The sequence below is a fragment of the Polyodon spathula genome, chromosome 17 (genome assembly GCF_017654505.1).
Source record: "Polyodon spathula isolate WHYD16114869_AA chromosome 17, ASM1765450v1, whole genome shotgun sequence".
NCBI lineage: Eukaryota > Metazoa > Chordata > Actinopteri > Acipenseriformes > Polyodontidae > Polyodon > Polyodon spathula.
In genome coordinates, this window is record NC_054550.1 from 21,887,672 (window position 1) to 21,914,865 (window position 27,194).

Consider the following 27,194-nt stretch of genomic DNA (forward strand, 5'->3'; position numbering starts at 1 on the left):
TATTTGCTTAGTAGGCTTGGATTTAAACTCTTCCTCATACATTTAATCAGAACGCAGAACAACAACAGGTCCAGAGGTCCTCTCAAAGCGTAAGAAATATTAACAGAGCAAATATGACTCAAAACAAGTAATCTGAATATGACATGCAACATAAACTTTTAACCGGGAAGTTGCGTGAAGTTGAATTTATCGACTAGGAGTGAAGGTCAGGGCAAGACTGCAGACTACCCTAAAAACGTACATCCATCCCTGCAGGTAAGTTTTTGATTGGCTTGGCCCCACAAATGGAGATTAGACAAAGGGGCATTCAGAACAGAAAATAGGAGGCACTTTTTTACACAGAGAATTGTGAGGGTCTGGAATCAACTCCCCAGTAATGTTGTTGAAGCTGACACCCTGGGATCCTTCAAGAAGCTGCTTGATGAGATTTTGGGATCAATAAGCTACTAACAACCAAGCGAGCAAGATGGGCCGAATGGCCTCCTCTCGTTTGTAAACTTTCTTATGTTCTTATGTTCTTATATGCACCTAGCCAATACTGGCAGTGCATCTCTGCTGCAGAGTCCACCATTCTGCACATAATTAACGAAGACTTGAATAGAAACATTAATTGTGCCAAGAACATATATTCATGCTTTTACAAAATGCACAATGCTTAGGTTTTACAAAAAAGTATACTCTAATGGAGTTTATTTAGATTTTTTTATATTTATTTTTATATGGCTAATTATTTGAGTCATTGTTTTATTCTCGCGTCCAAACTATTTGGTGCGAATCCTTTATTACTATTGTGTGTTTGTTCTTTTGTTGTTGTTGTTGTTGTTTTTTTTTTTTTGTTTTTTTTTTTGTTAACAAACCAACTGAAATCTAGTGGTTCCCGCTGCTTAGCTCAGTGAGAAGCGTGTCCCTTTTTTTCTTAGGCGGCGTCATATAAATTACTTATCTATTAGCCCGGCCCACCAAAAAAGGCATAACAGGAAATGCTTGACACTGGAGAGAGGACATAAACGGAGCAACTTAGTGCTATGTAAATTGGTCCAAAGTAAACAGTAAGGAAACTATTCACAAACGTCTGAATTTACCACAGCTGAGAATAAATAGACTGAAGGAAACAAATCTCTTTCTAAAGCACATTCACGCACTGAATTGACAGACTGAGCGCCAACTGTCATTCGTCAAGTTAACAGTACAGCACAGACAGGACAGAACATTAACACAGATATTTCTTATAATGGGATCGAGAGCTTCTACGTTGCTGCGAGATGAAGAAATTGAAGAAATTAAAAAGGAAACCGGCTGTAAGTAGAATCATTTTGCAACTGCAGAGCATTTAGAAACGGCCTAGCATTGGACATATTATCCTCGGATTAGCCTAGTGTTACTGGTTGACTGGTTGAGCGTTTGCTTGTGACGATGTTACTGTATGGTTTGCAGTATATATGACAATGTAAAATAATAATAATAATAATAATAATAATAATAATAATAATAATAATAAAACAACTTTATCAAGATTTTATTTTATTATTTGAAATAATTTATAAGAATGTGTAGGCAGATAAAATGACAGTACATATCTTGCCTCTAGTAATGATATGTACCTGTTATTAAAGGAAACTCCCTGTCAAGAATTTTAAAAATGTACTGTACTTTGCTTTTTTTTATTATATATATTATTGATTATGATTGTGCATATTATTATTATTATTATTTTAGGTACGTGTGTGCAAGGATGGTTTTATCACAAATATTTCTGGTCTAAATAGCAGATTATCAATCAAGCAGGAGGTGTTTTCTTTTATAAGGTTATAAAAATCAACATACCTTACAATTCTTGAAAACAACATTAGCTGGTTTCAGAAACAAAAATAAACCAAAACTTGGCCTTGAATCAATAAAGTCATCAAAATGGTTTATTGTACTGTGATGGTCAGTTTGCACATATTTACAGTGTAACCAATGTTACCCAATCAGTTAAGAATGTCACGGTTTTGCACTCCTTGCTTAAACAGTTTTTAAATACTTTCAGCACAGCCAGGCTAAGATATTGATTTTTTGATTATGCTGATAAGTGGATTTTTTTTTTCATAATAAATGTGGTGGGGAAGGCTAGTTGGTGGAGTGGGTAAATGCCTTATCAGGGTATCTTTGACCTTTCATTTGCATAAACACTACATTTGTCAAAATGAATTAGAAACAATCATGGGACATTGACTTAGATTGTGTAATACCAGCCAAATGAGTTCAAAGTCTGGATACTTTCCAATTGTACTGGACCTTAGGTGCTTGTGCTTGGTACCTTTTGTTCCTGAGTTGTTGTTTTACAATAGTTGAGAATGAACACCTGGGGCATACCTTTGCCAGCTGGCATAATTAATTGAGTTATATAGGGTCCTAAAAAGTGGGTAGCTGATATCAGAATATGTTTTTGGTTAAATAAATTATTGGATATATTTACAAAAGGTTGTTTCATTAAAGAAAAACGAAAAAGACATTAGCACAGCCACTGATTTCTGGGGATAATTTGTATGGAAAGGAATGAAGGAAGGATATAGCCTGTTTAAGTATTGAACTTGCTGTTCACAAAGTGAATTTCAATGCAGAAAAAAGTTTTGAAGTAGGACACCTAAGATAAAATGCAGAAACAGTGCTCGTAAGAGAGCTCAGGAGTTTGTTTTCCCCAAGAGAACTGGAAGTGTGCAATGTAGTTTTCAATATAGTAGAGCCATCATAAAATGAAAAAGTAGCATGCATTCAGTGTGATTGTAAAACACACAGCAATGCAAAATACCTAAATAAGCTCAATAGATTCTCAGTGACAAACATTCTGAAGACATACTTTTGCTTTTAGTCAAAATATTTGTCATCTGAATCCATTTAGCAGTTGCTTTTAGCATACTTAGATCAGATATATGAACCTGTTTAAGAGTTTAAGAACATGTGCTTGGCCTGCAATGTAGCCCCAGATTCTGATAAAGCCTTGCTAAAGAATGTCTTTAGAAAGTTTACTGTTTTGTTTTTGTTCACTTTAATTGTATAAAATAAAGCATGTGTCTGGAGATTCTGATTGGAATGAAAACACATATGTTTACTGGGGTTTATAATTTCATCTGTTTTCTGATTTCATACAGTTTCCCACAGTCAGATAACACGACTGTACAGCCGATTTACCAGCCTGGACAAAGGAGAAAATGGGACACTATGGTAAGCCTAAAACTTGTGGTGGAAATCTGAAAATCAATGAACACTACCCAAAATATATTTAAGAGTTTTATTTACCCAAGGCACTTTCTCGAGAAAGGATCAGACATACAGAGCTTAAAGGCTGTCTGCAAGGGTCTGATACTGAGTCTTTGTCAGTACACTATTTTTGTAAGCCTAAAAAGCGGAACTCCGTCTTAACAGTCATAAGGGTTTTTTTTTTGTTGCTTATGGTCAGACTGGGACGTTAGGGACATTCCTGTGGTTAGATAAGTTTCATAGCCTCTTACTATAAATCCAAGGCCACATAAAGTTTAGTATTGCTCCATTTAAACATTTCCAGCACTTTCTAGCACAAACTCCTGCTGGTAGAGTATTTGGAGGTATTGTAACAAAATATTTAAATTCACAGACAGGTGTGTAGGGGTTCTGGTTTTTGGTGTTTCCCCCCCAGCTATTCTACTCTCCATTAAGAATTAGTCAATTGATCCCTGATCAGCAACAGTTACAAGTTACAGCAGTTACAACTCAGAAATGTAATAATGATAAACTTGTGAAGTACTGTTTTGCCTGATTGTGTATTTACTGTGCATACAGACAGTGTTTGCTGCCTCCATGTTTAATGTGTGCTTACCTTTAAGAAAAAAGTATTCATTGGGGCTTGTGTAAGTATTCTAAAAGCATGAAGTTAGTTTAATTACAGTGCTGTGTGGAATTAGACAGACAGTTGGGGAAGGTGTGTTTTAAACGTGTTCGGTGGTATAACAGAAGCATTATATATATTATATATACAGATATATATATATATATATATATATATATATATATATATATATATATATATATTATATATTATTATTATTATTATTATTATTATTATTATTATTATATATTTTTTTTTCATATAAAACAATGGTGCAGGGCCTCGTTTTAACATATTAACTGCTGTAATTACATTTTTGCTTAAATGAAACTCTAATACTGTACTAGCAGTCCGCTATCCATTTTCTAGTGTTCTGAAATTTGTACCATTTTTGTAAGAAAGAATAAAATAAGGTTTACTTAATTTGAAATGTAATGGCCATTTAAAGGATGTGTGTCCACTTTATAAAATGGCAAAAAGTCCCCATGAAATGGTAAACATTCATTACAGATATGAATGGATGGATATATTTTTGCCATTTCTGCAAAGATCCCGCCCAGGCATTGATACAATATTTTGCATTGCTCTCCAACTGGAATCTGCAGTGACTGTTACTCATTAAACAAAAGTTTGATAAAGTTTGTACCAGTTAACCTATGTATTGGTCAACGTTTCAAGGAAACAATTTTCATACCTGCTAAACATTCAATTTCCACCTTTGTCCTCTGACCCAGGTCTTTGTGCAGAGATTAAAATATTTTCAGCTGTTGTCAGCTCCCTTTTAGGAAACTGTAATTAAGTTTCCTGGAATTCATTATTGTTCTTGGAAAAACAGATTAAGTTTCCTCAAACGATCTTCATACTTACACCTTTTAGCCCTAGGATTAGTCTGTTTGTTCTTAGCTGGACTCTTACCAAGGATGCATTGTTTGTTTATTAATACAAGAACCAAAAATGTGGTCTCATTAGTTCGTTATACAGTACCAACTCATCATAAACAACCTTGATTTATACTCTTTTGAGTATTGAGTCAAGGATTTAATTTGCCCTTGAATTGCCTCCTGCCCTTCCCACTTTGCATAGTTGTTGTTATTAAGCTTCTTACTCTACATATACAATAGATATTAAAGTTATGAGTTAATGTGATTTCTTTCTTGTAGCCGTGAAGATTTCCAAAGAATACCAGAACTTGCTATTAACCCTTTGGGAGACAGAATAATCAACGCTTTCTTTCCAGAAGGGTAAGTCACTCATTACAGCAGCAGTAAGCAAACCTGCTGTGTTGTTGAGTACACGTCTTCCCTGCTTGATTGTGAAACTTGGTCCTATATAGAATTATTAGTGTGTTCAGTAACACTTAACATGTATCTTGATCAGTCTTCTTAAAATAAGCCTCAGTTAAATCATGCTTGTACAGTGTTGTGTTATTGTTTATTTATTTTAGTTATTCAAATTGAACTTGGGGTCAAATGTAAATCATGATTAAATGTGCCTGGCCTAGTTTTTTCAACTTGTACAGTACTTATTCTTATATGTGTGGTATTTGAAGGGAGGTGAATAATTCAATTTTAATTTGTAAATCACAATTACTTAACATAGTTTGCACTAGCATGTTTGATGCTTTTGATTTGCTCACAGAGAGGACCAGGTGAACTTCCGTGGGTTCATGCGGACGTTGGCACATTTCCGCCCTATTGATGACCATGAGAAGAACAAAGACCCCAATGTTTCTGAACCACTAAACAGCAGAAACAACAAGCTGCTTTGTAAGTATTTAGAAAAGAAGTATATCCACAGCCTAGAACATCACTGTAGTCCTGAATGTGCTTTATTATTGCAGTGCAATATTGTGAAAAGAAACTTTACACATATACAGTGGCTCTCAAATGTATTCACCCCCCTTGAACTTTTCCACATTTTATTGTTTTACAACATGGAATCAAAATGGATTTAATTAGGAGTTTTTGCCACTGATCAACACAAAGTCTCTAATGTCAGAATGAAAAATAAAATCTACAAATCGTTCTAAATTAATTACAAATATAAAACAGAAAATAATTGATTGCATAAGTATTCACCCCCTTGAGTCAATATTTGGTAGAGGCACCTTTGTCGGCAATTACAGCCATGAGTCTATTTGGATAAGTCTCTACCAGCTTTGCACATCTGGACACTGCAATTTTTGCCCACTCCTTTTTGCAAAATTGCTCAAGCTCCGTCAAGTTGGATGGGGACCTTTGGTGAACAGCAATTGTCAACTCTTTCTACATATTCTCAATTGGATTGAGTTCCGGGCTTTGACTGGGCCACTCCAGGACATTGACCTTTTTGTTTTTGAGCCACTCCACTGTGGCTTTGGCTGTATATTTGGGGTCATTGTCCTGCTGGAAGATGACTCTTCTCCCCCAAGTCCCAGGTCTCTTGCAGACTTCAGCAGATTTTCCTCCAGGATTTCTCTGTACTTTGCTGCATCCATTTTGCCCTCTATCTTCACCAGCTTTCCAGGCCCTGGTGCAGAGAAGCATCCCCACAGCATGATGCTGCCACTACCATGCTTCATGGTAGGGATGGTGTTCTCAGGATGATGTGCGGTGTTAGGCTTGCGCCAAACAAAGCGCTTAGCAGTGAGGCCAAAAAGCTCTATTTTGATCTCATCAGACCATAGAATCTTCTTCCACGGTCTCAGAGTCTCCCACATGCCTTCTGGCAAACTCTAGCCAAGATTTGATGTGAGTTTTTTTCAACAATGGCTTTCTTTTTGCCACTCTTCCATAAAGGCCAGTTTTGTGAAGCACCTGGGCTATTGTTGCCATATGCACAATGTCTCCCAGCTGAGCCATGGAAGGCTGTAACTCCATTAGAGTTGCCATAGGCCTCTTGGTGACCTCCCAGACTAGTGCTCTTCTCGCCCAGATACTTAGTTTTTGAGGACTGCCTGTTCTAGAGAGATTCACAGTTGTGCCATGTTCTCTCCATTTCTTAATAATGGACTTTACTGTGCTCCAGGGGATATTCAATCCCTTGGAAATGTTCTTATATCCTACTCCTGATTGGTGCTTTTGAAGAACCTTATTCCGGATTTGCTTTGAATGTTCCTTCGTCTTCATGGTGTAGTTTGTGTTAGGAAATGTACTAACCAACTATGGGACCTACCAGAGACAGGTGTATTTAACCTGAAATCATGTGAAACACATTAATTGCACACAGGTGGACTCCATTCAACTAATTATGTGACTTCTAAAAACAATTGGTTGCATCAGAGCGTTTTTAAGTGTGTCATAGCAAAGGGGGTGAATACTTATGCAATCAGTTATTTTTTGTTTTATATTTTGTAATTAATTTAGAACAATTTGTAGATTTTATTTTTCACTTTAACATTATGGACTTTTGTTGTGTTGATCAGTGGCAAAAACTCCTAATTAAATCCATTTTGATTCCACGTTGTAACACAATAAAATGTGGAAAAGTCCACGGGGGGGGGGGATACTTTTGAGAGCGACTGTATCACCCATTTCAGAGTTTTGCAAATATTCTGTTCCTTATCAATAAGCTGACAATGATTTTATTTATCGATTCATTCGTTGTTTTGTTTATTTGTAGTTGCTTTCCGTCTTTACGACCTGGACAAGGATGACAAGATATCACGGGATGAGCTCTTGCAGGTGCAGGTTTATTAACATTAAAGTTGTAACGTTGTATTGATGGGATATGTGGCACTCGTTTCACTTTGACAGTTACCAATAATGAACGACAAGATTTAAAAAACCAATAAATAAAAAGTTCAATGTAGTTCTGAGAAAGGCAAACCTGTGGGAGCTTGGGGGGGGGTCCTGTTTGAAGCTGGATTTATTTATTTATGTATGTATTTATTTTTTAAGGTTTTTTCCAAGTGTGATGAAACTCAGTAAAGACCCTATTTTGGGGTTTTGAATTAGTTCTTTACTTGGTTAATTTATTAACCCCTTAAACGCATGGTCTTTTCAGTTGGATGCTTCCCCAGGACCAATGTTTTTTTGGCTGTATTTGATTCTCATCCTATAAGAAATAGCCAGCATTGTGTTATTGGTGTCCTTTTTTGGGGGGGCACATTATAAACAACACTCTGGGGAACATTATAAACTACTTCAGAAACCATAAAAAACATTTTGTTTTTTCTCTTTCAACATGATTTAAAAAAAAAATATATGTATATTATTATTTATTGTGCATAGTGATACATGTATAAAAATATGTTATTCTATGACCTGAGGGACCTTACAATGCTTCCTGAAGGTTTTGTTGAAAAGTATTTTGTGTAAATTACAAAACATTGTTTCACGTGATTCTCATGGTCTTTATAAGCTATAATTGACACTACTTTAATTTTTTTTCTCAAAATAAATTTATAAATTAAAGTAGGTTTTTCATTTCATTATTATTAGTAATAAGAAGAAAAAAATGTACCTGAAATTTAGTTCATGAAACATTATCTGCTTATGTCCACTTGTTTCTTGATATTTCTAAATGTTGTAAAAACACATGACAGAAATCATGTTCTAATATAATTAAGTCAAATACATTGGATTTACAGTGTTTTCCCTTTTTTTTACTAGCTCTGAGCAAGTTACTGTGATGTTTTGTTTCTGCGTGCTGCTGTAAGCTGTCTCTGCCCTTTAAGAATGAAATGCCTATCTTAGTGACGTCACACGAAAAAGAAAAACCAATCAGACAGTAAATTTCAATCCCTCTCCTATCCAGTAATATGCGTTTACAACCTGTACTGCAAAGTAAGATGGCCCAGTAAGTTAAAGAAATGAAGAGCTTTTTTATTGTGTTTACTCGATCAGGGCCCAGAATGACACTTCAGTATGAGCGTGTTTACACCATCATGGTCCTTAAAGGTTCAAAGAACTGTGCATGCATGAAGCAGGATAAGATTCCCATGCATGCTTTGGAAATGAACATGCGTGTTGGTCGTGGTGATCTAATTTTGTATCTACAGCTGTTGCAGGGAACATACATATTCCTAACAGTTGAATACTATGTGTTAGGAACGACTCGTACAGCTATGGCCAAACATGTTGCATCGACCTATAAAGTTAACAAATTTTGCTTCATAAAGTCGATTGAAACCTGCTGAACAATGTTACATTGACATATTTAATTACATGCTGCTCTGTACTCCATGTCGTGAGTAAGAGGGTACGGTTTACCGCAAGAGAACATTTGTGTTAGTCACACCCAGCATTGATGCCCTTGTTTAGGTGTATATGAGTATACTGTATAGAGAGTTAGGTTACGTAGTCATCAAAACCTGAAACCTCATCAATGACATTTACCTTGGTAACATTTGTAATAGCCTTCTGTACATGACACACCCAACAATCTCAACTGCAAGTTTATATCTTAACCATTTGCTTGTCAAGTTCCTTGCAGGTGGCTGATCTTAAAACTATCACAACGATTCAGTATCAAAATGGCTAGGTACCCCGTTTCATACCTTCACAGATGTCTGTGTAAATAAGTGTCTGTTGACTGTCAGTCTTAAGTCTGTCTCCTATTCATTTAACAATGCCATACCTGGCAGTCTCCGTGACAAAAAGCATGTAATAAGCTTAAAATGGAAAAACCAACAAAATCACACAGCTGATGGTATTTTTTTTTCTTAAAGGGCCACTTGCTGTAGGAACTCCAAAGCAAATTTGCACCATACAGGTGATTAGATGAGCAAAATTTCTGGTTATAACCCTTGAGGACCTAGATGCAATGAAAGAGCATGTGTTGATGTTTCCTTCTAAATGTTAGGGTTGAAACAGAGCTGGTGTGTTATTATTTTGATGTAATAATTGCCAGCCGATTAACACCAGAAATTACTTGTTAAAAATCAATATTTAACAGTTCCTTGCATGTAATTATTGTGTTGTTTTTCTATTGCCAGCATCACAATGGAGTAAATAGCAGTGTTGTTGTTTACAGGTCTTGCGCATGATGGTTGGTGTTAACATCTCTGATGACCAGTTGGGCAGCATTGCTGACAGGACCATTCAGGAGGCAGATCAGGATGGCGACAGTTTCATTTCCTTCACCGAGTTCATAAAGGTGAATTTTTATACATCACCCTAGTGATCGAGTACACATTGCGATATCACAGCCTGTGCAACATTACATCAGTCTGTGAAAATGTGTAATTTATATACATATGGGGCTAATTTAATGAGATTTTTAAGCTGGTCATGGAAGAAAACTGTCTGTAATTTCATTAAACCCCTTGCTAGCAGAATGTACATGGTCAAAAATCTAACAGAATATATATATATATATATATATATATATATATATAAAATAGTTTTCAGTGTAAGCCCTAGAAGAAAGCAGTGACTTTAAAAAAAAAAAAAAAGTTTGACTTAACCTCGCTTTGAATCTCTCATAGCCACAGCAAGTTTCTAGTGGCTAACTCTTCCACCTGGAGTAACTGAAATTCAGGCAGTATCTCCAGCCTGCAGTTTGGCAAGTTCAGAAGATGTCTTCAGTATTGTGTAGTAGATAAAGCAGAATTTGTCTGAACAGCTTGTTTTTCGGACAATGACTACATGTATATTATAGGCTTTCAGACCATGATTGGTAAGGGCTTTACTAAATTAGCTCTTCGATCATTTAAATAGGGAGTTTGTGATTTACGCCAATTCCTTAATATACTGTCATTACAATAATGGTCACCCTGGATGCTGCCAAAACAAGAACATAAGCTACTTCAGATAAAACTAAACTGATACAAATCAGAGATCTGTGTTTGTGAGTGACATTCAGTTCCCTCCAGAGTTGAAGAATTAAAATTAAGAACAATCATATTTTACATTTTCAAGCCGTAATGTTTTATAAATATATATATATATATATATATATATATATATATATATATATATATATATATATATATATATTTTTTACAGGTTTTAGAAAAGGTGGATGTAGAGCAGAAAATGAGCATCCGATTCCTTCACTGAAAGAGGATGTCTACATTTAGCTGAGGAGTTGCATCACATCATCTTGTAAATAACAGATGGCTTTGCATCTGGTGTGTGTATTGTACACGGTAAAAGACTCAAGGAAATAATAAATGCAATTTCTTTTTTTTTTTTTTTTAAATGTATGTGGACTTTCAACCTTGTGCTGCTCCATGTGTAACAAAGGAAGTTTGTGTGCCTTGGAATGTAAACAGTGCCAGAGGGGGGAGGGAGGGGGGGACTTCTTGCTAGCCCTAAAAAATATTGCCAAAAAAAATTGAAGGAATTGTATTGGTGCCCTCCTTACCTATCAGCTTGTCGTCTTTGAGGTTTTGACAGTTTTCTTATAGCAGTGCTTTTGATATTGTTTAATTTTCCATAATTTGGAAGTTTAAATCATAAAACTGTCCTGCAGGGTTCAAACTGCTTGAACAGTACATTATATGAAGACTTAAAAAAAAAAAAGAAAAAAAAAAAAAAAAAAAAAAAACAAGAAGCAAATTGTCACCTGAGCTAATGTGCTACTAAGGGTAGGTCTGTGTCATAGCGGCCAGGTTTCCACCCTGGTAATAAAAAGTAACCTCTCTGACCATGTAGCTCACTTCTTTATTTACTTGTTATTAGTTGTTTATCAGCTATATTCTGTATCAAGACTGAAATACATTTCATTGTACATAGCCTGTGAATATTGGTCCACTAACAAGCTTTAGAGTAAAATTAGGTTTTATAGTCTTTTACTGTAGCTATTGGTTACTTTAAAAGGGACTTTAAAGTACACGTTTTGTTAAAATATTGAAACGAATAACTAAAGACTGGGAGCTAATGTATATCTACACTATTCAAACCCAGAATGCAGTTCTGATGAGGGAGTTTGAAGAGCTAGTCAGATTGGGGGCATCAAAAAGCTATACCTGACTGTACCTGTATTGTAAAGCCGTCATCATAAATTCCTAATGTATTGCTTAGGTCAAGAGTAATGAGTATGAAGAGACAGGAAACAACACTGTGTGTCTGCAACAGTGATTTATTAAACTCACAGTCCTTTAAAAAGTATTCTTTTATTTTACCTTATTTACTTTGTAGACTTTCATTCCATGGAATGTTTTGTAGAACTGTTCAGTGTTTCTTGTACATTAGTGTAAAATTTATATTGCTGTGTAATATTTTGGGATGTATGATACAATTAGGGTATTAAGGTAGGTTAATGATAACACCCCTGGAAAAACACTGCAAATGGTTACTCAGTTCATGTTGACTTAACCCCTTTCCTGTTGAAAAAAAAAACCAAACTGTAATGGCTATAAGTCGAGAACCATGTCAGGCAGAACTGTTGTGCTTATGCATGCTGGTAGCTGTCAACTGAGTCTATATAATGATTAAGTGAAATGTGGATTTGGGGGTCACAGGCACGATTATTCACGGAGAATACCCCTGAAAATTGGACATTTTAGACCAGGGCGCACTAATCATAATACTAATTTGATCTGCATAGTGTTGTTTGTCGACTTAAAATAACCAAGTTATATTAAAATGCAGGCATACAAGTACCGTACTCTACTGACACACGCACACACACAGTGTAAGTCTTGCATCAGAAAAAAACTAAAGACATATCACTATAAAAATTATTTTAAAAATGTCTGTTTGGACTTTAACAAGGGGGTGGTGCAACTTTACCAGGTTATTTTAAGGAAGAAACTATTTTAGTAATGACAAAAGACAAAAATCTGCAGAATCGCTTACTCTATAAAATACACTTGAAATGGTGACGATCGCACGAATGTTCAGGTAGAACCACCTCGAAACGCCCACTCTAGGACCCAAACGAAACTTAAAGAATAAAGGCTGTACAAAGCTAGTATAATACCAGGGTGTGGCAAAGTGGTTGATAATGTGCAGTTGAGAACAGACAGACAATTGTAATGCAGGTGACAATATTTGTTTTATTTATTTTTTAAGTCCAGCGCCTGACAGCAAAACAAACAGTAAATAATAATATATGTCCAGTAATGCAGCGGCGTGTATTACTTAATTTATAATGCCACTGTGTGAATTAGTGCTAGTGGTGCAAATACAGTTTTATCTGTGACAAAGGTGCAGTGTTGTCCTTTTCGTGCTGGCCCCAGGCGACAACTCCGGAACTGTGTTAACTGGAAACGTACAAGACAACACGAGCCAATTACAAACAAACATAAACACAACACTCACGGTTTCTGGCAACAGTTGTTTCCCTTCCAGGTCAATACGTTTTTGCAACGGAGTCTCGCCTTTTTCCAGATTAACCAACTTCCAAGGTGATTTGTATTCCTGTCACACACGGCTATTAGAGATTGTTACTGGCTTAATTAATAGGGATATTGTGAACTATAATAACGGTCTTTGATTTAGTGTGATTGTTACTGGCTTTAAATGTAACGTTGAAAGTTAGTTTTAAATACACAGTTAAGCATATTGCATTGATTTTTATTTCAAGCATTGTTGAACAAAGATTGCATTCGAATATACCACAAGAGGGCGCTTACGACCATGAAAACTCGCCATAACTTTAAGCTACAGCTGTCGTTTACATACCCCATAGTGGTAAATAGTGGTATAACAACTGTGTTATAACTCCTTACACAAAATAAACTAACTATAATAATAATACTAATACATTGCAAACTGGCTTATAACTATGTTTTTGTTTGTTTGTTTTTGTTTAAATTCAGTTCTAAAACTGTAAAGCTGTTTATAGCCCCTTCTACCACACTGTTTACATGGAACTGCTGTATATACGAACAGTGTCTACAGTGTCGTTTTACAACGCAGACGAATTTTCTTCAGAAACTTCCATTCTAGTTTACTAACTAAAATGTGTCGGTCGTCATATCCTGATACAGGCCTGTTTTTTGGGATGCAACCGTATAACAGTCCCGCGTTGTGATTGGTCCTTGTCTGTCACATGAATATGACATTGCAACGACTGGTAAAGCTTGCAGACATTTTTTAACATTGTGATGATAGAGAATTTGAATTTTTAAAATTATTTTATTATAGTAAACACCGATAACGATTTTTAAAAGAATACTTAATACTTAAAATGAATAACCCTTTAGTAAAAAGCACCCCGAGGTTTGTTAGCAGGCCTTCTAGAAACATTTTAAAAAGCCGGAGTCGCGGGCAGTCTTTGAAAAGGTGGAACACAGTTTCCACGGCAGGGCAGAAGTGGCACAGCTCCCCCACACCTGGGTCGACTCAGCTCAGCCAGCTTGTACAGCACCCTCCCGGACGACAGCACACCCCCGTCTCCACACAGCCGCTCCACACTCCCCGTTCACCTTCGCTTGGTTCAAAATACGAGGAACTGGAAGGACCGGGAGAATTCTCTAAATATAAAGAGAAAAAGAGTTTGTGAGTGTTTTGTTTGTTTTTCTCGCTGTTAGTAATTGTCTTTTGTTTTGTGAATTCACTAGACGGCTAACACGTCTCTGGAGCCTTGGGCCAGACTACCTGGAACAACACTGCACCACTGTCATTGTTAAATTGTTATCACCCACCACAAGCACTGCAGCACGCACCCGGACTGGTAATTGTGTATTGCACTATTATTGTGGGGCAGAAAACCTGTTTTATTATTTGGTCTGCAAGCCATTTCATTATTGTTTTCTTCTGTGCATTACACATTGGTGTGTACTGCCGGAGGTTAATTGTTTGGTCCCCAGACCAGGATTAATAAAATAAAGCACCCCTTTCCAAACTGGATTATAATTGTCTGCCTGTGATTATTCCTGCACTGCATCACCTGTTCACTATCAGTAGCCACTTTGCCACAGCTATCAATAAAATTAATAAACTGTTCAAGCAAATAGTCTAGTTTTTTTTTTTTTGGGGGGGGGGTGGTTGACTGACCTGGATGTCGGAGAGCATCGAGGTGTCAGAGAGCTCTCCCTCCTCGTCCTCTTCCGCAAACACCTCCGTTCCTCAGCCGAATCCTCCTCTCCGGCTCCCGACTCATCTTCCTCCAGCTGAGAGGACTCCGCTGAGGGCAGGGCTATGACGTCACTGGATGTTAGTCCAGCGCTACCTGCTGGCCTCCTTCTATGCAGGGAAGCTCCGCAGCCACCGCCACTCTCCCCCGGCGGCAGCATTGGGCTGAGACTCCACATCACCACCAACCAGCAAGCAGCGGCTCGGCTCCCCCGGAGTAGCAAGTTGAGACCCCCGCTACCTTTGTGCGCCGCTAGAAGGGACCAGATAGACTCCCCCACGACCACTGCTTCAAGTCTTCTATGTATTTTCTTTTTTTTAATGGCAGCAGTAAAGCTCTCCTCTGAATTGGCAGGGGGTTCCTGTACATTTGCCGCTGTAGGCTGCTCCTCCGCAGCAATCCTCTTTCTTAACTCAGGGTGCAGGCCCGGGTGTTTCCGCTGACTCCTCCACCTGTGCTCCATGAACACCCTCAGTCTGACCAGCCCTCTGACTTTCGGCTCTGCCCTCCGCCGCTGCCACCGATCTGAGCATTGGGCAGGCTTGCTTCATGTGCCCTTCCTCGCCACAATAAAAGTATTTCAGTGTGTCCGAGGTTGCAAAAATAACACACTTTTTCTCCTCTGCAATAAACCTCCAGGCTACATTCAGATCCTGCCCCGGGTTATGCGGCAATACAAACACTCGTCTACGAAAAGACAACACATGATCACCTCGGGGTACTTACAGCCTAACGGAATCACCCTAATACGAGGCATTATTTTACCGTATATTGCCAATTCTCCTCAGTCACTACATTTGGAATAAGAGGGGGAACATTTGATTAAAACCACTTTCCTTAGAGAAGTTGAAAGAGGTAAAGCAGAAATAAAAGCACCACTGACAGAAAATCCTTCCTCCACAATTTTATTTACTAGAGATTTTTTAACTTAAAAACACAACAATGGCCTTATTCATACGTGAAGCAGATTTAATGTTGTTAAAACTAATTGTCTTACCGACAGATAACAGAACATCCTCTCCATGGAAACCTTGTTGTCGGGCACACAACTGGACCCATGCCTCGGTGTCAGGCCTTCTATCCCGCCGGAGTGTGCGCCCACCTCGGACAACACACACTAACTTAGCCTTGCAAACGGCGAGGTCAATAGATAGATAAATAAATAAATAAATAAAGTTGTTTAAAAAAAAAAAAAACTTATTAAGGTCCTTTTAAAATTAAGTGTGTAAAGATAGTAAAACCAAGTAAAAACAGAACTGCACTATTCAAGCAGTGCGCTCTCAGTTCGCAAGCCCCTCCCACAATCCAGAGAGAGAGAAAGAGATAGAATTAATGTTTTCCAGAACCTTTCAATTAAAATATAATGTGGTATTTTGATGTACTAATATGACAAACTATGGGTGACTATTACTTTATATAAATTATCAGGTTATGCACGAATGTAAGAACTGGTTTTCTGTGGTGGTGTACTTTTTCATTCAAATAGCATTCATTCATATCTATAATCGTTTGCGTGATTTATTTTAATTGCAAATATATATCCTGCCCACTACTACAGTTTTGTTAAAGGATACATTAGTTTATCTCTAATGTAATCACAGTGCTACATATAGATTCCCCCTGTTCTCATTTACGTTCCAGATTCTGGACCGCTATGATTTTCAGATAACTTCACAAATTCTGCGAATTCTCCGAATTCAGCCCAGTTTTTGGGATGTACTGCTCTTACAGATGACAGCTCAGTTTACCATAAAATGTACACCAGAACTGGATCGTGAATTCAAGAGTAACTCTCAGTACATGAATCAAAGTTAATGTATTTTTGTACACTCCTGAATTTATTTTAAAGAAGAAACAGAAATCAAATACAAATGTTTTTTAAAAAGGTATTTCTTTACAATGAAGAAACGACACTGCACTGAAACAGATGCATGGGAATGCATGTTATTCCAAAAACGGACATCTCTTTTGGTGATGTAATGTCCATCGACATGTAGTCATGCGTAGGGGTTTATTAGGAATAGAATAGATATATAGAATGGCGGAATTCAACATATTTTATTCACCTATCAAATGCAAAAACAACACAAAAGCCCTCCACCAAAATATACAATAAAGGCCTATATCAGATCATTACTTTATGGTTTTTAAGAGACCAGTGCCCTTCAACAACTGAACATGAATATTATCGTATTGTCAAATAGTCCTTATCTATTCCCGATAAGTTAGGCTATACATAATGGCCATAAAAGGGTTAACTGCAAGTGACAGAATGACACAAGTGACGTGTATCAACCTGTTTGACCTAATGCCTAGATTGAGAATCTGTTGTAGCTGATACTTCTAACAACCCATAAGCAGTCCATGACGTAATTAAGAAATGGACAACAATATTCATTACAGCATTAAAGGCCGGTAGAGCAAACATTATTATAAATAACCGGTCTTGCAGTGTGTGTGTACCCACAGCTGAGTTTGCGATAAAAATGTGCTAAATAACTTCCTGCCCTCTACCACCATCCCAAAGTGGGCACTGCTAAGCAACTGAATCCCTTTTTTCTACACCCCCCACTTGTGTTTGAATTTAAAAGGACGTTATGTAAATCTGGTGTCGAGCAATGAACCTGTCAGAGCGCTGAACTAATCAATTAACACATCGCCTGTGCATCATTCACTGCAGTGAAAAGAAAGGCTCGATCTTGCTATTAATCGGTATGATTGTTTTTTAATGACATCTGAAGGCAAGTAGTTTTGTTAGGAATATACATCAAAAACTACCAAGCCTAATTTTAATGTCAAGCTGTTTAGAACGTCAGGTTTCCACCTGTCGACTATTCGAAGTAGGCTATGCACTGCAACATAGTATCAATCTATACAGTTATTAAGTGGCGTATGTTGATACATTTAACCTGTGGAGTTCTATCAATATCAGGACTGTCTGGGTTGTTAGAAGTATCAACTACAAGAAAGTATCAATCTAGGCATTACACAGGTCATACAGGTTGCAAATAACTTGTGTCATTCTATTACTCTTGCAGTTAACCCTTTTATGGGTAGTGTAAATGTTTCCAAGTCGGAAGGACTATATACAGCTAATGGCTGAGGGGCACAATTTTACATATTACTTGTACTTTGCACAGGAATGTCTGTAAGCTCTCACTAGATGTAATCATTGGTATTTTACAATTTATTAATGTTTTTACATTATATTTGCATAGTTCAACTGTTTAAACTATATTTTTAGCCTAAACTATCAGGAATAGATAAAGAATATTTATCTATTATTTTAGATAAAGAATATTAATACATAATGTGTTGAATACCATGTTCCGTCTCAAAAATGTGTTTTAATAGCAGAACATTCCAAAAACTGGGCTGAATTTGGAACAGCAGAGTGGTCCAGAATTTGGGACGTTATCTAAAAACCAGAGCAGTCCAGAATTTGGAACGTAAATGAGAACAGGGGCAGTATATATGTAAAACTGTGATTACAAAAGAGATAAACTAATGTATCCTGTAACAAAACTGTAATACTGTAATAGCGGGCAGGATATACCGTGGTTTGCAGAAGTGTTCACCCCCCTGCAAAGTTTTCACATTTTGTTCACCTGAGCATATTCCAGGACGCTTTCAAATTAGACTTTACATGTAGAACCTACACAAACTACTCCACATTGATAAAATAAAAAAAATGCATTTAGAATATAAATAAGTAAGATTTATAGAGAAAAACAGATTAATCTCCGTTGCATAAGTATTCAACCCCTTTGTTACTGCAGCCCTAAATCAGCTCAGATGCAAATTATTTGTTTGAAACATCACAAAATCAGTGAAATGGTTTCAGCTTGTGTGTACTCAGAGTGGTTTAACATGTAGATAATTTCCCTCAGATATATAAAGACTTTCAAGCTGCAACTCACAGAGTGATCCAACAAAGCAACCATGAAGACCAAGGAGCTTTCAAAACAAGTCAGGGATAAAGTGGTAGAGAGGCACAGAGCACAAGTACATGGGTGAAGTCCATCATTAAGAAGTGGAAGATGCATCATACCACCCAGACACTACCCAGATCAGGTCGCCCTCTCAAACTGAGCAGCCAGGCAAGCAGGAAACTGGTTTGGGATGTCACTCTGAAGCCAACAATGACCTTGAGAGATTTGCAAAGTTCTGTGTCTGAGATGGGAGTCAGTGTTCACACATCAACAATAAGCCAGTCCCTACACAAAGCTGGCCTGTAAGGATGGGTGGCAAGAAAGAAGCCATTACTCAAAAGGCCTTGTCTTAAAGCACGTATGGAGTTTGCAAAAAAGCATGTAGATGATACTGCAAACATGTGGAAAAAGGGTTTGATCAACAAGACAAAACTTGAATTTTTCGTTCTAAATTCCAACCATTACATCTGGTGTAAGCCCAACACTGCACATCACCCAGTCAGCACCATCCCAGCTGTCAAGCATGGTGGTGGCAGCATCATGTTATGGGGATGCTTATCTTCAGTAGGGACAGGGAAGCTTGTCAGGATAGAGGGGAGAATGGATGGTGCAAAGTACAGGCGAATCTTTGAGAAAAACCTGTTTGAGTCAGCCAAGACTGACATTTCAACAGGACCGCGACCTGAAGCACAAAGCCAAAGCCAAACTGGAGTGGTTGAACAAGAAGAGAATTCATGTTCTTGAGTGCCCCAGTCAAAGTCCGGACTTGAAGAAGAATATAATTGAAAATGTATGGTGAGACTTGAAGATTGCAGTCCATCAACGATCCCCAACAAACTTATCAGAACTGGAGCAATTTCCTGTGAAGAATGGGCAAAAATTTCACCATGCCACTGTGCAAAGCAGACCTATCCAAAAAGACTCATAGCAGTAATTGCTGCAAAAGGTGCTTCTATCAAGTACTGACTTAAGGGGCTGAATACTTATGCAACCAGTAAATTTCATTTTGTACATTTTCTTTACATGTTTTGCTGAATTTAACCTCCTCATATAACATTGCTCAGTTTAACCACTACAGCTTTGAATAAAAAATAAAAAAGTTTGTTTGAAAAACAGCATAGGTTATTTGTAATTCAACAAAATGTAACATTATTGGTAGGGGGTGAATACTTCTGCAAACCACTGTATATTTGTAATAAAAATAAATCACGCAAACAATTACAGATATATACTATTTGAAAGAAAAAAGTACATCACCAGAGAAAGCCCATTCTTACATTAGTACATAACATGATAATTTATATAAAGTAACAGTCACCCATAGTTTGTTATATTAGTACATCAGAATATTATATTAAATTTGAATGGTTCTGGAAAGCATCTCTCTCTCTCTCTTTCTCTGTAAAAACATTCTATAACACTCCATAACAAACAATCCTGCCCACTGTCCTTATGGGACAGAAAAGAAACATTTCATTTCAAGTTAAAAATGCCTCCACGTTGTCTCACTCGCTGCGTAGTTATATTCCAATAAAAACGCGAGACTGGTATGCAGGTCCATGCCAAAAACCGGGCTGTGTCATACCTCGAATGAATCGTCACTGAAGGGGTGGGTTTAAGCAGCTTTTACATCTGTCCACTCTTTGTTTATCACTGTTCCGTGAGGCGGTCGTTCTTGACTGACTGCCAAGCAGCACAATGCCTGCGCAGTAACTGCAGCGCTGTGGGTTTGTTCGCCAGGCCACGGCAGAAGCGGTAAAATGGCGACTAGAGTGGGGTAGCTGTCAGCAGTCTCGATGCCGACGAGGAAGAATAGGGCGATAAAGAAATGCAATATCGGTAACGCCTCTGGGCAGCTTTAGCAAAGGTGAGGGTCTACGATGTTCCAGCTTTTTTATGAACTGGTTGCACTATTTAGGCTAGCGAGTAGCACAATTGTTATGCAGGGTCATGTGACAAGGTTGAGTAACTACCTCACATAGTAAATACACTTGGGTTTAGTTAATGTAGCTGAGAGGCAAACACTATTGTATTTGTATTATTTCCTATTTTCAGTAAGTAGTACTTATAGCGGTTTGTTATAGGAAAATAACACCAAGTAACTCACACGAACAGATTTGACGCTACAGTAACTGCCGGTCAGTATAATACAGTCAGAGAGATCGCGTACGTTGTAAATAATACACATGTGACATGTCAGTGATTCTAATAAAATGTGACCTTGCATTTTCTTATTTGGGTCAGTAGTACGCGTATTGAAGCGTGTGAGAAGCTGTGCCCGTTTTGGCATTTCAGATCTAATGTTTTGTGGGTGCTGACCTGCATTTCAATTTGTATTTTTATTATTTATTTATTTATTTAAATTATTGCAGATGCTGCAACATTCCTTTCTCTGCTCACAGCCCAAAGCCCCCCCCCCCCCCCCCCCCCCCCCTCCGCCACCGCTGCAGGACTTGCAGAAGCTGTGTGAGTGTGTCGGTACTAGGCTGTCAATGTCAGGCAGGAGGTTAATTTGCATTTCTTTTTATCGCTTTCTTTTTAACGTGTTAAAATAGTAATTAGCTTCAAACTGTATTTCATTATTGAACTCTTCTTTCTTTACTTTGTCATTGTTGTTTGATCGTATTTAAAATCATTCTTTGTGGTTCTTATGTGAATTACTCAAATCCTTTTTTGTTTGTTTGTTTTTTTTTTTTTTTGATAAGTTATGTGTTAATGCTTTGACCAGTTCAGGAGCTGCTATACAGCCCTATAGTGCTCAGCAGCATTTTGCTAGCAGAAGAAAGGGAAACTTTGGCCAAAGTGGCAGATCACTAGGTTTTGCTGGCTATTAATTCTATAAAGACACTTTGATCTAGTCTATCAAGGCAGGAAAGTAGAACTCCCGAAGACAGGAACTGTTTCCTTTATTGTATGAAGATGGAATTTGATACTTTCTCTCTGATTTTAAAGATTGTGTTTAGAAATTACTTAGAATGCTTCACATTTAGTCCACATTAACAAATAGATATACATATTTACTTTATTCTTTGATCTCTCTGTGCTGCTAAGTTTGAACCACACATGTTTTTATTGTTTGTACTGTGCAATTATCCTTGTAGTGTTTTTGAGTGAAAATATCACAGTAGGTAATATTACTTTGTCATTTGTGTTTTAATTCAGGTCTCGATGCCTCAGCAGTATCTGCCAATGAAAGTGTGGTCCTGCTGAAGCTCTTAACAAGACGCCTCTCCAGCGATGAGCCAACATCACCCACCACCTAGTCCACAATTCCCAGTCTTTTGCTTTTCTTTACCAGTTAAGAAAAAAAAAAAAATATATATATATATATATATATATATATATATATATATATATATATATATATATATATATATTATTTATTTGTAACATTACAGAACATATAAATGAAGTGCACCCTGCTAGTTATTTTGTGTGTCCTAAACATAAAGGTTCACTAAAAGCAGAGAAAAAAAAACTTCCCAGGTTCTATGCATGTTTCAAGCGCAGTTTATTAATTTTTCTATGTCAACTCAAACCAACGAGTGTCCATATAGTCATCTTTTCCATCACCTGTCCATTATCCCTTACCACCAGCGATGTTACTGCAGTAACTTGAGCACATTTGAGTAAAACAACCAACCTTAAACTTCAGATAGAACCACGATCCAAAACTCTATTGAAGTAGAACCACGATCCAAAACTCTATTGAAGTTGCATCTCAGATTAGGGTCAGATTCACAGTAATTGTTCATTCTTTTAAGAAATGCCACAACGTGGAAGGAACACCTGGGAAAGTGAGACCAAACCAGTAATACTATTGACAGCCAAAACACTGAGTGTGTTTCTGAAACAAACATCCAGTGAAACATTTGGATTTGTTAGACAGCAGCTTCCGAATTCTGTTTTTGTGTGGCATGTATTTCATTCGTGGACCACAGCTGCCGTGGGTAATCTTTTTCTCTGTGACTCAGTGGGTTTAATGAGCAGAACTGCCTTTACTACAAAACCCCAGATATTCAGTAATGCCATCTGGAAATCAGAATCCACACAAGCAAAATGTGAGATCAGAACTAAGAGTTCTGATGTCTAGTTTCTGCTGCTGTAATATCTAGAAAAGTGTTAAAATTGGGGACTATCTGGCCTTCACTGGAGATTCCGGAGGGAGTGTCGCATTGGCTCTGGTGCTCCCATGGGTTAGAGAGGCAAAACCCTCAGGGTCTGTTTTTCCTCATCGCACCACAGCTGACCCTACTGGCCAGGTGCCTGTGAACTGAAAAGGACACCTGCATGGCTGGCCTTTGTCCTCCAGAGGCTGGTAGCTCACCCACTGAACCTTCAGTTCTCCTTAGGTGTGTGGGGAATTACTGTGGTGAGAGAGCGTAATTGGACAGTCTAAATTGGTAAGAAAATTGAGGGCACTCTCAAAATACTTAAATAAATGAATAAAGTGGTCACTACACCCAAACATTTGCATTTAAGGTAGTTCATGCGTCATTTAGCAGAACTATTTTGACCGACATTTACTTGTAATAGTTTTAATGATTGAGCAGTACAGTGATCTTTCAGGGTGGTACAAGAGCAGGGTGCTGAATCGCTTAGATTGATTTTAAAGTTAAAACTGCAAGATGTTAAAGCTTTGCATGGCTAAACCCTGTAACTTTCTCCATGAGTTTCTTGTTCAGGTCTAACAATTGTGAGGGCTGCTTCCAAATGCTGTGAGTATAGTCGCTAGTCGCTACTTCTGTTGAGACAGAGGGAGGGGTCATCCACGAATGGTCTTACCTGCCCCTGTTCAACTGGACCAGAATTAGACCCATTTCTATGAAAAACTGCAGTCAAACCTGCTTATTGTATGCCCCTAAAGCTGTAGTTGATTTTATGTATTTAATGTCTGCTGTATACTTGATATTCAGCAATATTGTTTGGGAATCAAATCTAAACATCCAAAATACAAACCGTCACTGCTGTGCATATTCCCATAATGCACTAGCAGATGCTGCTCTACAAAAAGAGATTGCAGAACGTTACCTGCCATTGTCTTGCATGACGAATGGCTTTTCAGTATGAAACCTCCTGCAATAGTTACATGCATAAATCAATCTGATTTACAATACACGCTGGGAATGTACCTTATTTTCTGAAGACCATGCCCAAATAAAATGGCAGGATCTTTTGTTGCCTCTTCATACTAAGCAAAGCTAAATCTATGATGTATAGAAAGTTTTTTAATTTTGTTTTACACAAACTGCAGGTAGGTTGATAAATTTATGTTATGTAAGAGAATGTTTATGAAAAAAAAATGTGTAGCACATACATTTGACTTATCCTCGAGGCAATAAAGGATGTGTATAAATTATCAATACTGTCGCAATAATCAATTGTCCCAACCCTACAGAGCGAGCAATCATCTTTTATTTTATGTTATTTTCTGGTAATAAACTCCTACTCCCCAGCTAATGGAAGCAGCCATTATACCGTTGTACTGCATTTATTTCCCCTTTCCTTACCCTAAAATTTCACCTGAATTTATGGGTATGTGCAATATGTTTTGTATATAATTGTGAAACAAGTGACAAGTTGTTTTGAGAACAACAAAATCACCACGTCTTCCATTTTAAGATGTATAGTTCCATGTGCATTAGCTTAATAGCAGGCTGTAGTGCCATATTAGTGGCCATGCATGAGGTTAGCGTTGCTTGCATGTGAATAACTTTAAACAAGAAATTGAAACTTGATTGAGCTACTAACGTACAACGCAGCATCCCTTTTTAAGCAAAGCTGAGATGCTACTTTCTGTTGGACTGTTCTAAAAACATACATTTTGAAAGTAGAAATTGTATTTCAACCTTGATAATTAGGGATGCAACATTTGATTTATATGCAATGAGCGCTGGATTTAGTGTTACCTGTAATAAATACTAACACAATAGTTTTAGTATTGCATAGTAGATTACTGCTTAGCTAAACTAATTTTAATGCAAAATACCTCAAGTTTTGGAATGTCGATAGCACAAATCAAGCCATACTATTAATAGAATTTTAGGAGCAATAATGTTATGCATGAACTAGTATCGGAATGGAAATATAAATGATTTAGGAATTAAGTAGAATGAATAAACATTAAACTGTTGTAAAAATGTTTTTAGTGAGAAAGGGCTTTGTTTGTTTTTAAAGATTTTTAATTTTTTTTTAAGATTACTGACAGGTGGCATTTCCTGTTGCCTGTTGTAGGCTATAATTACAGCAGCAAAAAGAAACCAAATTCTTGTTTTCTTCAAATTAGTGCAGTAAAATCTATATTTTCATTAAAAGATTGTCAGGATTAAAATTCGTTCGCACGTGTTTGATAAATCATATTCTTAATGCATTTAAAGGTAAAATGCTTAAATGTGTCAGCTGGCTTTATTGTTCTTAACAAAAGGTAGCCAAAATGCTGGCTTTAGTCTACCTACAGAAAATGCCTCTGGTTATGTAATCACTTTTCATTTTGAAAGAGCAGTTTATGGTATCTGTATAGATATTGTATACTACCTGTAAGCAAAATGGTCTTTTTGATTGTCCCGCTTGTGTGGTACACAGCTGTAGGCTTTTAATTTACTAGGGCAAGCGTACTGGGCTTTGTATTAGTCATTTTGTTTTCTAATGGCCTTTCTCTGAGAGGAAAATATAGGCAGATATTTGAAAGTGATTTAGGAAATGAGAAAGAGTGAAATAGTCCTCTTATATTATGCATGTTACAATAGTGTTATATTAGGTTATTACTAAAGTAAAATATGCAAAGGCAAATCCTCATATAGTAGTACTGGGGCGAACATGTTTTTTTTTTATGTGTGAATATCAGAATTCAAAGGAGTATTCCCTTCATTTTGAATTGGCTGGGGGAAAAAAAAAAAATCTCTTGGGACTAATACCACCGTCAAAATACCAGAGACTTTCTTCTGTGCAGTGGAATGTGTGTTGTTAAGACATCATTATGCATTGTTTTTTTTTTTATGTATTTTTTCATATTCATTTATGAATTCTGTTATAGGAATGAATACAAACTTGGTCACTGTTGTCTGCAAATTTAAATTGTTGTAAGGTTTGAAAAAAGTGACACAAAACTGTATATGTATACAGTTGCTAAAGGTATGTTGACAAGACACAAAGCAGCCTGACCACATTTATTGAGTAATTTGTTCCATCACTACTAGACAGATCTACTGTGTTCTAAAAGCAGTTGTTGTATTGTTTTATAAACATGCAGAACAAGGTGTGACAAACTGTATGTGTATCATTTTAGTGACAAGTTGGGTTCAATTCTGAGCAGTGTATTAAGAAGAAGCATTGCTTAAAGATATGTGAAGGTTACATTTCCAAGTAATTCTGTTTTGTTTTTCTGCAGCAGAATTGTCACTTTTATGGGTCATAGGAAAAGTGCTTTTTTGCGTTTACAAATATGTTCTGTACTGGTTGTCGAGATTAGCCAGACTGGATTTTATTTATATTACTGCAACTTTATGAAGAATTTTGTACTTTGTTTAAGATGGTGGGTAAAATTAAAAAATGGGGTTTTTAATGGGGTTAAACTAACATGGCCATTCATTCTTTGAGACATGCCTACGTGTTAAGCTAATTTGAACACTTTCTGGCTATTGCTGCATGAGAGCTAATAGCTTATAAATACATGCTCTAGTACTTTTATTTTTGGTTCTAGTTGTATGTTCAACAGCTTAATGCCAAACGAAATGCAGCATGATTTTACCAACCAGTGTTCCTTGACTTTAACGGCAACAACAAAGCGTTCTGAAAACAGTTGCCATAGCTAGTGACACTTGAATAATTCAAGGCAACAGAATTGCAGTTTAATGTTTGTGTTTTCATTCTGTATCACTCACTTTGTACGACATATAGATCAATACAAATCGTTTTTTTATGTCAACAGAATGATGTGTATGTGATTTTACATCACCATTTTAAGTAAGTACAGAGTACAGTAAGAAATGTATTCTTTCAAGTAAACACAGTATACTTCAGAATTCATGTTTTTGTGTATTTCTATAAGAGCATAACCAATTAAGCTTTTTGTTCCTTTTGCTTGTTTTATGTATTTTAATTAATTGTATTGCTTTAAACTATGCACTTCAGAAAAAGGAAAACTACGGATTTATAAAACTGTAACCTCTGTATCAAAAAGTTCTACAGCAATAAAAGCAGCGTGGTGCCAGTTGTGCACTAGACTCTGGTTGGGTCTCACTTCACTTTGTTTAGGACACTGCAAGTCTAATTTGAATATACACAAACCAGATCACTTTTCTGATGAATAAGCATGCCAGTTACTGCACCCTTTGCTTTGATAAACAATTCCAGTAAAGCCTGTCTAATCCAGCCCCTCCATAAACCGGCATTCCATATAATCTTTGGGTCCTGACCAAATCCATATTGATATGAATAGTGTGATACACTCTACAATCCAGAACCGGTCT

At 37.0% G+C, this 27,194-nt stretch overlaps 1 protein-coding gene across 3 annotated transcripts; it reads left to right on the forward strand.

The window, feature by feature from the left end:
• Window positions 1-954: 954 nt before the first annotated feature.
• Window positions 955-26,953, forward strand: LOC121330299 (calcineurin B homologous protein 1-like). Of its 3 annotated transcripts, none has more exons than XM_041276714.1 (7): window positions 955-1,298; window positions 3,132-3,204; window positions 5,005-5,085; window positions 5,483-5,610; window positions 7,445-7,506; window positions 9,800-9,922; window positions 21,889-26,953. In XM_041276714.1, the coding sequence occupies exons 1-7, from the start codon at window positions 1,232-1,234 to the stop codon at window positions 21,934-21,936; spliced, it is 582 nt and encodes a 193-aa protein (XP_041132648.1). In that variant the 5' UTR covers window positions 955-1,231; the 3' UTR covers window positions 21,937-26,953. The 3 variants fall into 3 exon arrangements, with proteins under 3 accessions (XP_041132648.1, XP_041132646.1, XP_041132647.1); XM_041276712.1 differs by lacking the exon at window positions 21,889-26,953 and adding an exon at window positions 14,280-14,395; XM_041276713.1 differs by lacking the exon at window positions 21,889-26,953 and adding an exon at window positions 10,774-11,416.
• Window positions 26,954-27,194: the final 241 nt, after the last annotated feature.

Bases quoted from the DNA above. Each gene is read 5' to 3' on its own strand.
- LOC121330299 (XM_041276712.1), top strand. From the start codon at position 1,232: ATGGGATCGAGAGCTTCTACGTTGCTGCGAGATGAAGAAATTGAAGAA. The intron at 7,507-9,799 runs GTGCAGGTTTAT...TGTTGTTTACAG, and splicing joins CACGGGATGAGCTCTTGCAG to GTCTTGCGCATGATGGTTGG. The intron at 9,923-14,279 runs GTGAATTTTTAT...TGAATTCACTAG, and splicing joins CCTTCACCGAGTTCATAAAG to ACGGCTAACACGTCTCTGGA.